Below are 15,221 nucleotides of genomic sequence, written 5' to 3'. Positions count from 1 at the left end.
TATTTAAAGGCTATTGAAAAAATACACAAATACAGGATATTTTAAACATCAAAGTCAAAATAAACTAATATATATCTCAAACATACATAGTATGCCAGGTATGACTTAAAAGTGTTTTTTCCTATATTAGTAAACTGATTAATTCTCCCATCAACCTATGAGATATGTATTGCTTCCCCTGTGCTAAATGAGGAAATGGGAGGCACGGAATGGATAAATAACTTGCCCAAGGTCACATAGCTAATAATTACCAGAGCCAGTCTTCCAAAATATACAGAATGGCTCCAGGGTGAGGATATATTATACTAGTTAAATTGTCCTTTGAAATGCATTTTTTTTTCATGGTAAAGAGACAAAAACTAATAATAGAGAATTAAAATAACTCGTACTTCTGATTTGGGACAGGAATTTTCCCTGAAAAAAAAATTTTTAAAGACTGTATTTATTTGAGAGCAAGAGAGAGCACAAGCAGGGTGAGGGGCAGAGGGAGAAGCAGACTCCCCACTAAACAGGGAGCCTGACTCGAGGCTTGATCCGGGAACAGAACTCCAGGATCATGACCTGAGCCTAAGGCAGACAATCAACCGACTGAGCAACCCAGGCACCCCTGCCCTGAAAATTATGATTTCTCAATAAACGTAAATTTATTGAGTGAAGCTATCAATATGTAAAATATAGATAGATGTTATCTATCTATAGAGAAAGCGTCCAAGCTAAGGAGTGGGATAGAGAGGAGGGGCAGGTTTTTTTACACACATGTATATACATATATATGTATATATAGGTATGTATGTATACACATATCTAAACACACATATATATGTCTGTGTATAGTTTTTAATACATTTTTTAATTTATTTGAGAGAGTGCATGAGAGACACTGAGCGAGGTGAGGAGCAGAGGGAGAAGCAGGTTCCCCACTGAGCAGGGAGCCTTCTCTTATTTTTAGGAAGATACTCCAATAAATCCAGAGTTGGAAGAAGTGTTTGGTTTTCACTGACTGTTTTTAAATAATGCTGAGAAATTTTTTTTCAGTGAAAACCTAAACTCTGCCCACATGGAAGATTTAGCAATATTCAAAACCATTGAATATTTGCTTACCTGCTATACAGTCATTAAATGTCTTAATAAGGATCTATAGTCCTTTCCCCCAAGTATATTTTGAAATTTTTAAAACCACAAAGTTGAAAAAAAAAAGTTAAAACTCCTAAATTTGTACCATTTGCTTCTTCCCCTCAAAAACTTCATTCATATATCTGCTATGAATAAGGATATTCTCTATATAATCATAGTACTATTATCACATCTAGAAAAATTAACAATGATTCTGTAATATCTAATAAATAGTTTAAATTCAAATTTTCCTAATTGTGTCTAAAATATCTTAAGCAGTTTTTTGTTTGCATGCTTATTTTGTCCAGCATCCAATCCAGATTCACACTTACATTGGTTGTTACATCATTTTAGTCTCATTTAATCTCTGCTAATCTAGACTCCTTTGTTGTTGTTTTTCATGACACTGACTTTTTTAAAGAGTCTGGCTGAACCAGTTGTTCTATAGACTATCCAGTGTTTTTTATCTATTTCACTGTGATTAGATTCAGGTTAAACTTTTTTTTTTTTTTTGGCAAGAATGCTATAAGTAATACGTACTTTTTTACATCACGTCAGGTTGTCCACTACTTATGTTGCTAAATTTAATCCTTGATTAACATAGTGAACACAAGATCCTGTTGTAAAGATAAACTTTTCCCTTTGTAATTGCTGGGTATTCTGTGAGTCAGTACTTTGAGACCATGTGAATAACCTCTTCCCCAGCAACCTTACTTAATGGTTTCAGCAGCCATTGATGATCCTTGTCTGAATTAACTGTTAACAATGGTTAGGGAATTCGACATGGTGTTTTTTTTTTTTTTTAAGATTTTATTTATTCATTTGAGAGAGAGAGAGCACAAGCAGGGGAGAGGCAGAGGGAGAGAGAGAAGCAGACTACCCACTGAACTGGGAGCCTGACATGGGACTTGATCCCAGGACCCTGGAGATCATGACCTGGACCTGAAGATCATGACCTGAGCCAGACGCTTAACCATCTGAGCCACCCAGGCGCCCCTGCATGGTGGGTTTCTAACGTTATCATTGCTTCTACATCTATTGGCTGGTGTTTGGTCAAGAAGAGAACTTTTTTTTCTTGCCTATCTCTCTGAGTATTGTGGATTTTTTTTTCATTTAACTTATTATACTTCTTTACTATCATTTTCTTTGTGTTGCTGAAGTTGTCCACTAATCTGGCAAAGGAGAGCCCCTTCCTGTCTATTCCTGTATCCTTTGATATGAACCATTTAGTTTAGAGTACTTCATGCTTGCAGTATCCTCAGTGCATCGTGTAATTTCCCTGCCCTAAGACTGGAATCAGTCATTTCTCCAAGAAGCCCTGGTACTATTTAGTGGAAAGTGGAATTTAGAAACTAAAATTTGGGGCTAAGTACACTCATTAATATTGGGATATCATTGTTTCTTAGACCTTTATCACTGGACATATTTAGGAAATCATCAAGTTTTAAAAAATAAGTGAATTCATACTATGATTTCCAATTTAAATTTTAAATTACCCTTATTGTATATTTGTATGTTTTTGCTTTATAGAATAGGGAAACTTATCTGTCAGTAAGTTGCAGATATTTTCTCCAAGTTGAACATTTGGCTTTCGACTTCACAGCGCAAAATTTTTAGAAAAGCTTTCGTTATACCTGGGTTTGTAAACAGATTACTGTGTTTTCTTCAAAGATTGGTGTAGCTTCATTTTTAGCATTTAAATCTGACCCATTGAGAATTTGTTTTCCTTGTTTATGGTGTGAGATATGGATCCAGTTTTTTTTTTTCTTTAAGATTTTATTTTTTTGAGAGAGAGAGAGAGCATGAGCGGGGTGGGGGAGGCAGAGAAGGAGAAGCAGACTTCCCACTGAGTAGGGAGCCCAATATGGGGCTTGATTCCAGGACCCTGAGATCATGACCTGACCTGACGTTTAACTGACACAGCCAGGTGCCCCAAGATCCAGTTTGTTTTTCAAAACGGACATTCCTTCCCAACACCATGTATTAAAAAGTATCTCTTCCTCTTCCCATGTAATTTCCATATGTAACTGGAAATGTTTTTCTGAACATTTTAATATATTCTATTGGCCTACATGTCTGTTCCTGTGTCATTACCACATTGTTTTAATTGCAGAGGCTTTTTATAATATAAGTTGATATTTAGTAATGTTTATTTCCACTCACTGCTCTTTTTATTCCCCAGAATTTTTCTAGGTATTCTTGTATATACTTCTATATGAGTTTTAAGAATCAGCTTGTGCTGGGGAAAAAACTTTTTTTATCGGAATCAAACCAAATTCATATATTATCTTGGAGGGAATTGGCCTATAAGTTACATTGTCTTGTTTCAGAATAAGGGATGTCTTTCTATTTGTTCTATTGTTTGTTCAATTTGTTGTTGTTCAAACAATAGAAATTGTTTCTATTTGTCTTGAACAAATGTCTTTTTTGTCTTCTTTGTCTTTCAGAAGTACTTTAACATTCGTATTGTTTCTTGTATTTATTCAAGTATTCTTCTATATTGCTCTTAAAAATGGGGTATTCTTTTTCATATATTGTCTAACTAGTTCTTTGAATATGTAAAGGATATTGATTTTTGTATATTAAACCTTATACTATGATAACTTTCTGATGTATTAGTTCTTTTATTATGTTATTTTTAGCAGTGATTCCTCTGTATTTTCTAGGTATAAAATTATATTATCTGAAAAACAGTTTTACTTATTTTCTAGTCATTAAGAATGCTTGCAAGCTTTGCACAGACAACTTTATATTAAATTTGGCAGGAAAGAATCCTGCATCCTAAAACTGTATTCTACTGGAATATAATAAATTTCATTTCATTTTTTCCTAGCCAGAAGTAATCAAAGCATAATTCTCTCTGTCTTATATAGAGATTAATGGTGATCTCCAAAACTCAGGATGCATAGTTATAGTATAGCCTGAAGCAAATGACCCCCAGAAAAGGTGTCATGAAAGGGAGAATCAGGGTTCTCTTATCCCTAGCACAGTGCCTCGTGCTTAGCAGGTAGCCCATAAACTTGGTGATGATACATAACGTTGCTGGATATATGTTCTGGCTTTAGAATTTGGCATATATTCCTGCTTTTTTTGCTTTTGCAATAAATCTGATCATCTTTTTTCTTTTTTTCCTTTGATCATGGTCTTGAGTTAAGTTTGGTAGAGTTTAGGGAAACTAAAAAATATATAATTCTCCTGTGTAGGTCAGTCAAGTGCAATGGGGTAAAATGTCATGTTCTAGTTTTCTGCAAAATAAAATACCTAACCATCTCCCAAAAAGCATAAAATTTTTTCCATTATCTTCTCTAGAGTGTGTAGTATCTGGAAAATGAGGAAACTTTTCAAGTAACATATTTCAGTTTTACAGTAAGTTTAGACTCATTACCAAAGAAAGTAGTAAATTAACAGTTTTGAAAATAGTCATAGAAGATTAACTCAAACATTCTGATCACTAATGCACACAGTTAAAAATGCATTTATTCAGTTCAAGAGTTGAGGGCCTTCTGGGTTTTAGGCATTTGGACTAGGCACTGTAGATGGAAAGATGAACAAAATCAGGGCCTTACCACAGGGGCCAAACACACAAATGGGTCTGGAGTGTTTATGACTTAGATGCGTAGGTCTCAGTCATGGTACTGCTGCTCATTGGTTGTGGGACTTTGGGAATATAAATCAGAAGATGTGTATCTTCTGATTTACTTTCTGGACCCCCTACTGTTTCCTTCCTTTAAAATGGAGTTATCTTTGTGGTTTGTTAATTAACTCTTAAAATCCTTAATAGTCCTTGAGTTTTGTTTGTTCTGTGATGTTTTACTTTAAAAGATACTCTGATTCTTCCTCTGTCATCAGTGGCACTACCATTTCTAGAAGGTTATTGGGTCATGTTCAGTTTACTGAAACTCCTTATGAAAGTTGCTGGTTTTCTTTTCAGGCTCGATGGTTTGTGGTCCCAACTATACTGATAGAGGTCTGAGCTGTGGCAAAAAACAAAAATACCCCTCTGAAAAACCAAACAAACAAACAAACAAAAAAAACACCCCTCTGCCGAGGCACAGGGTAAGCATCTCCTCTCAAGTCTCATCAGTTGCGAGTTACAGTCATCTCCCAGTGACTGAGCCTGGGACTAGATACCTCTAGCTATGTAGGTCCCTTTGCATGTAGGCCCCTTATAGGTCCATTGTGGTGCATAGGATCTGCCAGACCCTCATTATACTACAGACATTAAAATGACAGAGATAGCTAGTTACCCAGAGCATTTCTAGCTTCTGCAGGTTGAGAGCCCTCAGTGAACTCTGAAAAACCCATTTTTTGCCTGCCTCTTTGGAAGAGACCTGCTTTCCCTGCACAGGTCCATGCTCAGCACCAGGGAGAACAGAGCTCTCCCACACTCAAATCCTGCCACCCACTCCCATTCTTGACACACTGATACTGAGATTCCAGAGAAAAACTTTTGTGTTCTGATATGTTCTCCAGGGTTTGCCAGCCCACTTGCCTTAGTCCTTGTAGGCCTCTAGAAAGAAACTAAACTGAACTGCATGATTTCAGATTTTAAAATCATTAGACAAAGTGAAAAAGAAGATGCTCACCTAGAAGATTAAGTGGAATGGTTATCATAAAGATAAAAGTTAATGAAAGTAAAATAAAATGAACTGCAAAATTTAAAGAAATAATAGGATAAAATTTACCTGAGCAGATGATAAGACTGTGCAGATTAAAGGGTTTATCAAGTCTCAGGAAAGATTAATTATAGCCAAGACACAGATATACCTTGGTGAAATTCCTGATTTCCCAGATACAGGGAAAATCTCACAAGCCTGTACAGAAGAAGAACACATTCTTTACCTAGAAAGAGAGTTGAATGAGTATTGGACCTCTCATCTAAAACTCTAAAAGTGGGGCTCAGTCATTAAGCACCTGCCTTCGGCTCGGGTCATGATCCCGGGGTCCTGGGATCGAGCCCTGCATCAGGCTCCCTGCTCGGCAGGAAGCCTGCTTCTCCCTCTCCCACTCCCCCTGCTGTGTTCCCTTTCTCACTGTGTCTCTCTCTGTCAAATAAATAGAATCTTTAAAAAATAAAAAATAAATAAAACTCTAAAAGCTGGCTGATAGTGGAATAACCTGTCCAGACAACCAAGATAAAGGATTTCTTATCCAAAAATCCATTATTCAAATAAAGCATCATACATCTGCTAACAATGGAAGGCATATTTGAATATACAAGGATTTAGAGAGTACTCTAATCAAATGACAACTGTATCCTCAGGATACAGGGGAAAACATTAAATTTCTCTTTTAGGCATAAAAGAAACATTAAGTTTTTCTTACAGTATTTTTTTGTTTTATAGAGATTCATACTAAGCACTTGTACAAATTCCTATGCACTTTTATCCATTTAAATTTAACTATGATTATGTAGAAAAATAGAGATGTAAAATCCTTCTATAAGCTTAATCTTGCATGGAGCAAGAACATAATTGGTAAATATAGTATCTTGGTTAGAGGGACGGTTAGATAGTTTATTTGGATAAATAATAATGTACTTATTAGTGTTAGAATTAGGAAGATAACCAATAGCAGCATTGAAATATTGGTAGAAATTCAAGGAAAAAAAATGCACTGAAATTGACCAAAAACAAGATAAGAGAAAAGATAAAACACAACAATATAACTAAATGGAAGTGGAGTTGTGCTTCCAGTTAGGAAGTACAAGGTTGATGATCATCACTCCTAGTGCAACATCAAGTAGACCTCATATAAAACAAAAAGTCATCAAGTGACTCTTAACTATAGGAAACAAACTGAGGGTTGCTTGGAAGGGAGGTGGGGGGGAAGGGGTAATTGGGTGAGGGGCATTAAGGAGGGCACATGATGTGATGAGCACTGGGTGTTATATGCAACTGATGAATTATTGAACACTGTATCTGAAACTAATGATATGTTGGCTGACTGAATTTAAATAAAAATTCTTCAAAGGGATGTGGACACAAAGAAGTATACATGAATTAAATTCGAAAGAGGACCTACTCCATAAGGAAGTAGATACCAGCAGTCACTTTAAAACCTGAGAATATTGGGCGCCTGGGTGGCTCAGTTGGTTAAGCGACTGCGTTCGGCTCAGGTCATGATCCTGGAGTCCCGGGATCGAGTCCCACATCAGGCTCCCTGCTCAGCAGGGAGTCTGCTTCTCCCTCTGACCCTCCCCTCTCATGCTCTCTCTCTATCTCATTCTCTCTCTCAAATAAATAAATAAATAATCTTTTAAAAAAAAACTTATAAAACCTGAGAATATTAAGACAATGACACAGGAGAACAGAGTAGCAAGCCTTTTATAGGCAGAATGACTTTGCTAAAACAGACAGATCAGCTGAATTTCTAAGGACTATGTGGGCTGGCATAATGGATTGGAATCCAAAAGACCCCAAATATGCGTCAGTCCTCTCCACCCAGCACCTCCCCAATAAGCAGTGTCATAGGAAATGGGAAAGGCAGAGAGAAAGTGTTCCCTTATTCTCTAGAGGCTTAAATTCCAAATTTCTAGAGGGAGGAACTGATCTTATTCTTTGGATATTTAATAGGTAGATATACTGAAATTAAAGCAACAGCTCAGCCCCAATCCAGGCCAACTCCAGATTTGAACACAAAGATCCACCCCTCACCAAAGCTTTCAGGAAGAAGAAGGAGTGAGCCCTTTCTGGAGAAGCATGTTTCTGTTTCATTCTCTACCAATTATATGTCTAACAGATCTAAGCTACAGTCAGAAATATGAAGTATATGAATGAGCAGGAATACGTGGCTCATAATCAAGAAAAAGAACAATCAGTAGAAGGAAACTACAGATAATCAAAATGTTGGAATTTGCAGACAAGAACTTTAACCTTATACCTATGTTAAATAGCTTGAGGAAACATGGGTATGATGAAGTATTTCAGCAGAGAAATGGAAACCATAAAAAAAGAAATGAAATTCTATAGCTGAAGAGTGTAATAGATGAAATGAAAAATTCATTAAATGGGCCTAACTGCTAGCAGTACACATGGAAAGAAAGGGTCAGTGAACTCAAAGACAGAACAATAAAAATTATCCAAATTGAAGTACAGGGTTGGGGAGGGAAATAACAGAGCGTCAAACTTGTGTGACTACATCAAATCATCTAAACAAGTGTAATTGGAATTCCAGAAGGAAAATAGAGAAGATAGGGTGAAGAAATAATGGGCCAAGAGTTTTCCACCTCTAATGAAAGACATTAATGTAGGAGATATAAAAAGCTTAGCAAATCCCAAGATGGTTATATATAAATGAAACCTCACCTGGGTACATTTTAATTAAATGGAAGAAAATGAAACTAAAAAAATCATAAAAGCAGCCAGAGGAAAAAATGTGTCACATTCAGAGAATAACAGGAAGAAATGATGGCTCCATCCTCGTAAGAAATAATGGGATAAAATCAATGAAGTTCTGCAGGACAATGACTATCAACCTAGATTTCAATACCCAGCAAAAATATCCTTCATATATGAATGCTTGCTAAAGATTTTTCAGGAAAAAAAAAAAAAAGTCACCCATAGAATATACAAAAGGTTCCTCAGTCTAAATGGAAATGATCAATAAATAAATAAATAAATAAATAAATAAATAAATAAATAAAGGAACTGATCTCAGATGAAAACCTGGATCTGCAGGAAGGAATGAAAACATTAGAAAGGATCAAGATATGTGTAAATATTAAAAAGCTAACTTTTTCATTCTTAAAGACTTGTAACTGTTTAAATCAAGTATTGTGACAGTATGTTGTCCGATTTATAACACGTAGAGGTAAAATATAACAGTAGCATAAAGGGTGGAAGGGTAAATGGAATACTGTTTTGAGATGCTTGTATTGTTGGTGAAGTAGAAAAATCTTAATTTGGGGTATACTGTAATAAGAGATGTCTGATACAATATCTCACCACTAAAAAAATAAAAAAATCGGTAGCTAACAATATAGCCATCGGGGATGTCAAATGGAATAGCAGAAGTATTTGTTTCAAAAGAGTATGGAAAAAAGAGGGAGGAAGGAAAGAAGAAAGAGAAATAGATGCAACAAAATAGTAAGATGGTAGACTTAAACACAGCCATATCAGTAATCACATTAAATGTAAATAAACATTTAAAAAGCAGAGACTGTCAGACTGGACAATCTAGTGATAGATATTTATTGACAGATTGATTTTTTATTTGGTGGATTGATTTACTCTACAGATGTAATATTCTTAAGTTCATTTGAGGTATTCTAATTTTAAAATATACCATGATAAGTTGGACCTTTTAACTGTATTACTGGACAATTAATATATTTAGTGAAAAAAATTTAATTTAGATAAACACAAACAATTGTACTTTCATTTTGTTTCCCAGAAAGTTAGCATATTAGTTAGCATTCTCCAGAGAAACAGAACCAGTAGGATGTGTATATAGATTTATTTTGAGGAATTGGTTTACATGATTTTGGAGGCAGGCCAGGTTACAAAACGTGCAAGGTTAGTGGGCAGGCTGGAGACCCAGGGAAGAGTTACAGTTCAAGTCCCAAAGCAGTCTTTTGGCAAAATTCCTTCTCTTTTAGGGGAAGTCAGTCTTTTTCTTAAGGCTCCACCCCAGGATGAAGCCCTCTCACATTATGGAGAGCACTCTACTTTACTTGAAGTCTACTTATTTAAGTGTTCTTCTTATCCAAAAAATACTTTCACAGAAACATCTGGAATGTTTGACCAGTTATCTGGGTACTGTGGCCTAGCCAAGCTGACACACAAAAATAACTAGCACAGCAATCTATTTATTATGAGCTTTCACTTATCATTATACCTTAATAAAAGTGAAATAACATATAAATAGAGATTTTTTTAGGTAAAATTTACTTAAAATAGTTGTTTGGGGACATTTTTTCTTAAGCTTATTTTTTCTGTATATTCTTTACCAAAAGATTGAACAAACATGTTTGATTGTATTTCCAAATGGTATTATTTCAATAGGCAATCTAAATTTAAAACAGATTTTATCTTTGGGTAATCCATTTTTCAAAATTTTAGTTTTTATCACCTTCTTATCCTGAAATTGAAAACTGTAAAATATGTAGTTTTTTTCTTTGTAATTGTATAAGCTGAGGGTATAGATTTGGGGTTTTTTTTTTTTTTTTTTAGTTTTTTATTTTCAACATTTTGAAGTTACTTTCTAATTGGATATGAATTTTAAAATTAGTAATCAGTCTAGGTCAATTTTATAACAGATTACAATAGTGAGAACACACGTGTCAAATGTTGCTAATTCCTGAGTCTCGTGGTGTGAGCACTCTCATTTAAAAGCCACTGTATGCCGGACTTCTCAGTGGATTCGGCCAAAGAGGGCTGTGGGAGTGTGGGCGCCAGGGAAGTGGGGATTTCCCCATTTGTTCTGTAGACCTCTGTATTTCTAAACTCTCACAGTAAGGATCAGCATTATCTGAACATTTTCTAATATGTTTCCTCGGGGTTTTAAAAATTTTTTATTCAAGGCCAGTGTTATTCTATGATTAAAATGTGTCTTTCCATAAAGATCACTTTAAAGATTTTACTGTTCTTAAGACAAAACTGTTAATTTGCTCTGTTATATTTTTTTCAAAAAAGGACATCTCTGTTTTACTCTAGCCTTGAGGTCAGAAATTACAATTTATCCTTTATAATTTATCTTTTATCACTGATGCCAAGTATAGCCACTCAGTAAATATTATTTGATTGAATAGGTAGTATTTCTACTTCATTGGCTAATAATAGATGTTGAGAAAATTTTTTAAATGCAACAAAAACCATGTTTTTTTTTAAATCATGTTTTATGGTACTTTGTTCATTTTTAATATACTCTTGTACAGATAAAAAGTGATTGTTTTGTGATGCTCTCACTTAATCCCTTATCATACTTGAAGGAAAATGAGTTTTAAATGCCTTGTAATTGAGAGAGCTAGTGTTTGTTTCAACTAGAAATTGTGCTAATTGCTAACAGTACATTGCAGTTCTCACTTCTAACCAGACCTGAATGTGACAGCCTGTACCATTATTTGAACGAACTGTTCTAATGTCCTAACTCACATATCGGTTTGCTGATGGACAGAGACTAACTATAAAGTTAATGAGACCCACACCTGTGTTCATTTTTAACTTGAGCTAGACTTTGAACCAGTATCTCTACAGATGAGATGCAATATATTATATCCTTAAAAGCTATTTATTACAAAGAAATGCAGTAGAGGACACTGGGAACAAAAAGATAAATCCACACATGATAAAAGGATTTTTTGAAGTTTAGAAGTCAATATTATTTTAAAAGAGAGAATCAGGGCAATTTTTTTTTTTCCAGACACTCCACGGTGATTGAATAAATAGAATATGGCATGGTAGGAAGTCAAATGATCAAAGAGAAATTCAAGTAGATTTGTTTATTCTTTTTGAGAAAATAAGGAAGTGATTCCTTTTATAGCCTTTGTGATATTTCTTTATGAAAACTTGATGACCTCAAGTCAGAAATAAAACTTGAATGGAAGAAATGCAGCAGAGTGGAGATAATGGTATAATATTTGAGCCAAGAGCAGGATATGGACACATCTTGCACTATTGCTAAACACCACTTGAATGGGAAAATTGGCTCAGCTCACTTTGAGTTGGGTCTCTTAGTTAGCTAAACGCTCCAACTGTTTCTGACCAAAGAATTCATGATATGACTTTAAAGGGTCCTGCCATTCAAGTGAGGCTTTTTTTCTTGTAAGCTGTAGGAGTCACCTCTTACTGACTTAAAAATGTTTTCAAAATAAAATGGATAGTATAATAAGCAAATACTCACCATCTTTTCTTTTCATAGGGATTAACAGCATGGAAAGAAAGCCTTGTAACCGCCGGGTAGATACAACACCAACGGTAAGGCAGTCTATTTCTGCATTGTTAAAACGGATAAGCTACAGATTGATACTTGTTACAGTGACACAGAATGCCATTGTAGAAAAAGCTTGTAACCTCCCTTTTGCCAAAAGTTATATCCCTTTCAGAAAATTAACCGCATGTTTTCTTTTTTTTAAGATTTTATTTACTTATTTGACAGAGAGTGAGAGAGTACACGCAGGGGAGCAGTAGAGGCAGAGGGAGAAGGAGACTTCCCGCTGAGCAGGGAGCCTTAGGCGGGGCTTGATCCCAGGACCCTGGGATCATAATCTGAGCTGAAGGCAGACGCTTAACCATCTGAGCCACCCAGGCGCCCCTATTTTCTTACTTAATGAGGAGAACACACTAATTTTTGCCAAGATATAGGAAAATACTGTATCATTTTTACAGGCACTTATTTATTAATGTTAATGATTTTAATTTAAAAATACTTCATACTTTGAATAAATTAATATAAATCTTTATGCAAATTGATTTACATTCTTTTTGAAAGGAGTGTTATTTTGTACACTAGCATCATTATTTAGAGTGAATATTTTGTGAAAGAAAGCAACTGTTTCATTTCTTTTATGGATGACTATGCTTTATTATTATAGAAGTGAAATCTTTTATCCCTCTTCTATTACTGCCAGACAACAAAAGGCATTTAACAATTATAGTACCTGTGTACTATGTTAAAAATAATTATACAAGATAAGGTAGAAGGAAAACAATTAAATTTCCCTTTTAATCTCTGAATATAATAAATTGAAATATGTACCAGTTGCCAATTCCCACTTTTAAGATTCATATGACAATATAGGCTAGCATATATTTTACTCTTCACCAAGCATAATCTTGTTTCTCTTATCCTTTCTGTACATTAAGTCTTTCAAATACTCCATAGAATTCATCATTTCCTGTTAGAAAGATTTCGTAATATATTTTAGGGAAATAAAGGCAATATTAAACTATATTTGAACCTTATTGATAATATTTTCCTCACTGGCAGATTGACTCCATTTTCTATTTGTAATAGATTCACATGCTTGAGTCAACATGTTTGATAATTTATTATGTGGGGCTCTGGAAAAGAGTAGTGTTGGAGGAATTAAACACCATTATAATCATGAAAAATACTTGGCTAGGGGCGCCTGAGTGGCTCAGTTGGTTAAGCATCTGCCTTCGGCTCAGGTCATGATCCCAGGGTGCTGGCATTGAGCCCCGCATCGGGCTCCCTGCTCAGTGGGAAGTCTGCTTCTCCCTCTCCCTCTGCCTGCAGCTCTGCCTGTTTGTACTCACTCTCTCTCTGTCTCTCTCTCTCTGTCAAATAAATCTTTAAAAAAAGAAAAAAAGAAAAATACTTGGCTATAGTGTGTATTGTAGTTATACTTTAGTAAGTATGCTAAAATAGTAGATATAACATTATGTAAATTGTGTCCTTTAATATTAAAAATGAAGACTAGCAATTTTGGAAAATAATTTATTTTCTCTCAGATGTAGGTCTTAGAAGTTGAGGTGCCTGATGTGTGGTTTGAGCCCTTTGCTCTTTGGGGAGAAAGTCCAGGTTTTACTTTTTCTCCTGGTTGCAGGTCACTGCACTGGAATGGGGGTTCATGGCAAGGTTGTACCTCAGGCTCTCCTACGTGCTTCTATGTGGTTTTCTTCTTGTTTGCTTGAGGTGTAGTCAGCATTCAGCCAGCCTTTAGGTTTTTTAAGAGGAAATTGTTCCATAGGTAGCTGCAGACTCAACGTGTCTGTGGGAGGAGGTAAGTTGAGGATCTTCCTATGTCACCATCTTGAACTGGAACCCCTTAATGTATTTGAAAAAGATACTCACTGGATTATTTTACAGACTTTCGAAATTCATTTTATTTCTGTAGGTATTCTTGCAGCACCTGTGTTTACACATCTGGTTTTGTTGGGGGTTTTTTGTACATTCTAGAACTCAGAAAGTTACAACCTGGCAGAGTTGTATTTAAGTGGGCTCCACTCACAATCTTGAGATCAAGACCTGAGCTGAAATCAAGATCCAACTTAACCGACTGAGCCACCCAGGCACCCCCAGAGATTTTTTTTTTTTTTTTACCCCGCAGACAGATTGTAGGTTTCCATGTTAATTGAATGAGGAAATAGTAGGACTGACTTCTCTTTGCAATCGTGAGAAATAATGGCATTAATGTTTACAGCAGTGCTCTGATGACCTCAGGATGATTCCAAAGAACCGGGAACAAAATCTAATACATAAGAGTTTAGGTGTTGTTGATCTTTTGTTTATGTTTTTTCAGTTAGATTGTTAAATGACAACTCCTAATATATTAATAACATTTCCAATCTGTAAAGTCCATATGTTTTAATATACTTGGTTTATACAGGTATACCCCAAACACTCATTAGTTTTCCAGGTTCTCACTTGAGCCAAGCTGCATTTTTGATACATTTTTCTGAATCCTTCTGTCTCTTTACTACAAACTAAAGATATTCTACTGTCCGTCACTCCTACATAGTCCCTCAGCTTGCTGACAGTTAACCTTGGCCCTTTCTCCATAACCGCTACATAGAATTACAGGCCTGTTCATTACACATGTCTTCTGGTCCCCAGGACAGGAAAAGTCTGATTTTTTCACAGAAATATAATGTTACCTAATTTCCATCCTCTGTGTGTGTGTGCCCTTGTTTTCCTTAAAGGGTTTAAAAAAAGAAAATATTTAGAGATAAATGAAAAGGTCTGTCTAAAAATGTAACAAAGTAGGGTATTTATAAGTTCAAATGTGGTATTCTACTAGCCCAAAAAGGGAAAGATACTTCTGGGGCCTGAGAAAAGATAAGAAGGGAGTGGACCCAGAGTCAAGAATGGCTGAGGCCAGGTCTCTTGAGTGACTTCCTAACCTGGCTCCTAACCATCATTCTCCAGCTTACCTCTTTACGTGTTATCATCCCCACATCCCTCTTGCTCCAAGTACTGCCACGAATGGCTTGGGCCTAGGAGAGTGCTAGATGCTAATTACAGTTGTTCAGCACGGGAAGGAAATGAGACTTTCTCAAGCCTCTATAACAGGGAAAGCTGTGTTTCTTGAGATTCCAAGTGGGAATGAACTTTTCCATAAATATATGGTTACAGAGGATAGTTTGATCCTGTAGCATTATAATGTGATGCAGTGTTCTTTAAGTAAGTATAGGTTAGCCTGAGAA

General features: G+C 35.6%; 1 protein-coding gene across 11 annotated transcripts in view; it reads left to right on the top strand.

Moving 5' to 3' along the window:
- AHI1 (Abelson helper integration site 1) overlaps window positions 1–15,221 on the top strand; it is a 220,893-nt gene that overhangs the window by 127,414 nt on the left and 78,258 nt on the right. For all 11 annotated transcript variants that reach the window (XR_012378584.1, XR_012378585.1, XR_012378587.1 and 8 more), the window contains one exon: window positions 11,974–12,029. Coding sequence is in view for 6 of the 11 variants with exons in the window: in XM_073893965.1 (XP_073750066.1) it covers window positions 11,974–12,029 (56 nt within the window). In the remaining 5 variants the exon portion in view is untranslated. The remainder of the gene's footprint in view (window positions 1–11,973; window positions 12,030–15,221) is intronic.

The sequence above is a fragment of the Callorhinus ursinus genome, unplaced genomic scaffold, assembly GCF_003265705.2.
Source record: "Callorhinus ursinus isolate GAN/ISIS: 27379988/994484 unplaced genomic scaffold, GSC_fseal_2.0 scaffold6, whole genome shotgun sequence".
Taxonomy (NCBI): Eukaryota; Metazoa; Chordata; class Mammalia; order Carnivora; family Otariidae; genus Callorhinus; species Callorhinus ursinus.
This window is presented reverse-complemented; position numbering and strand designations above follow the sequence as displayed.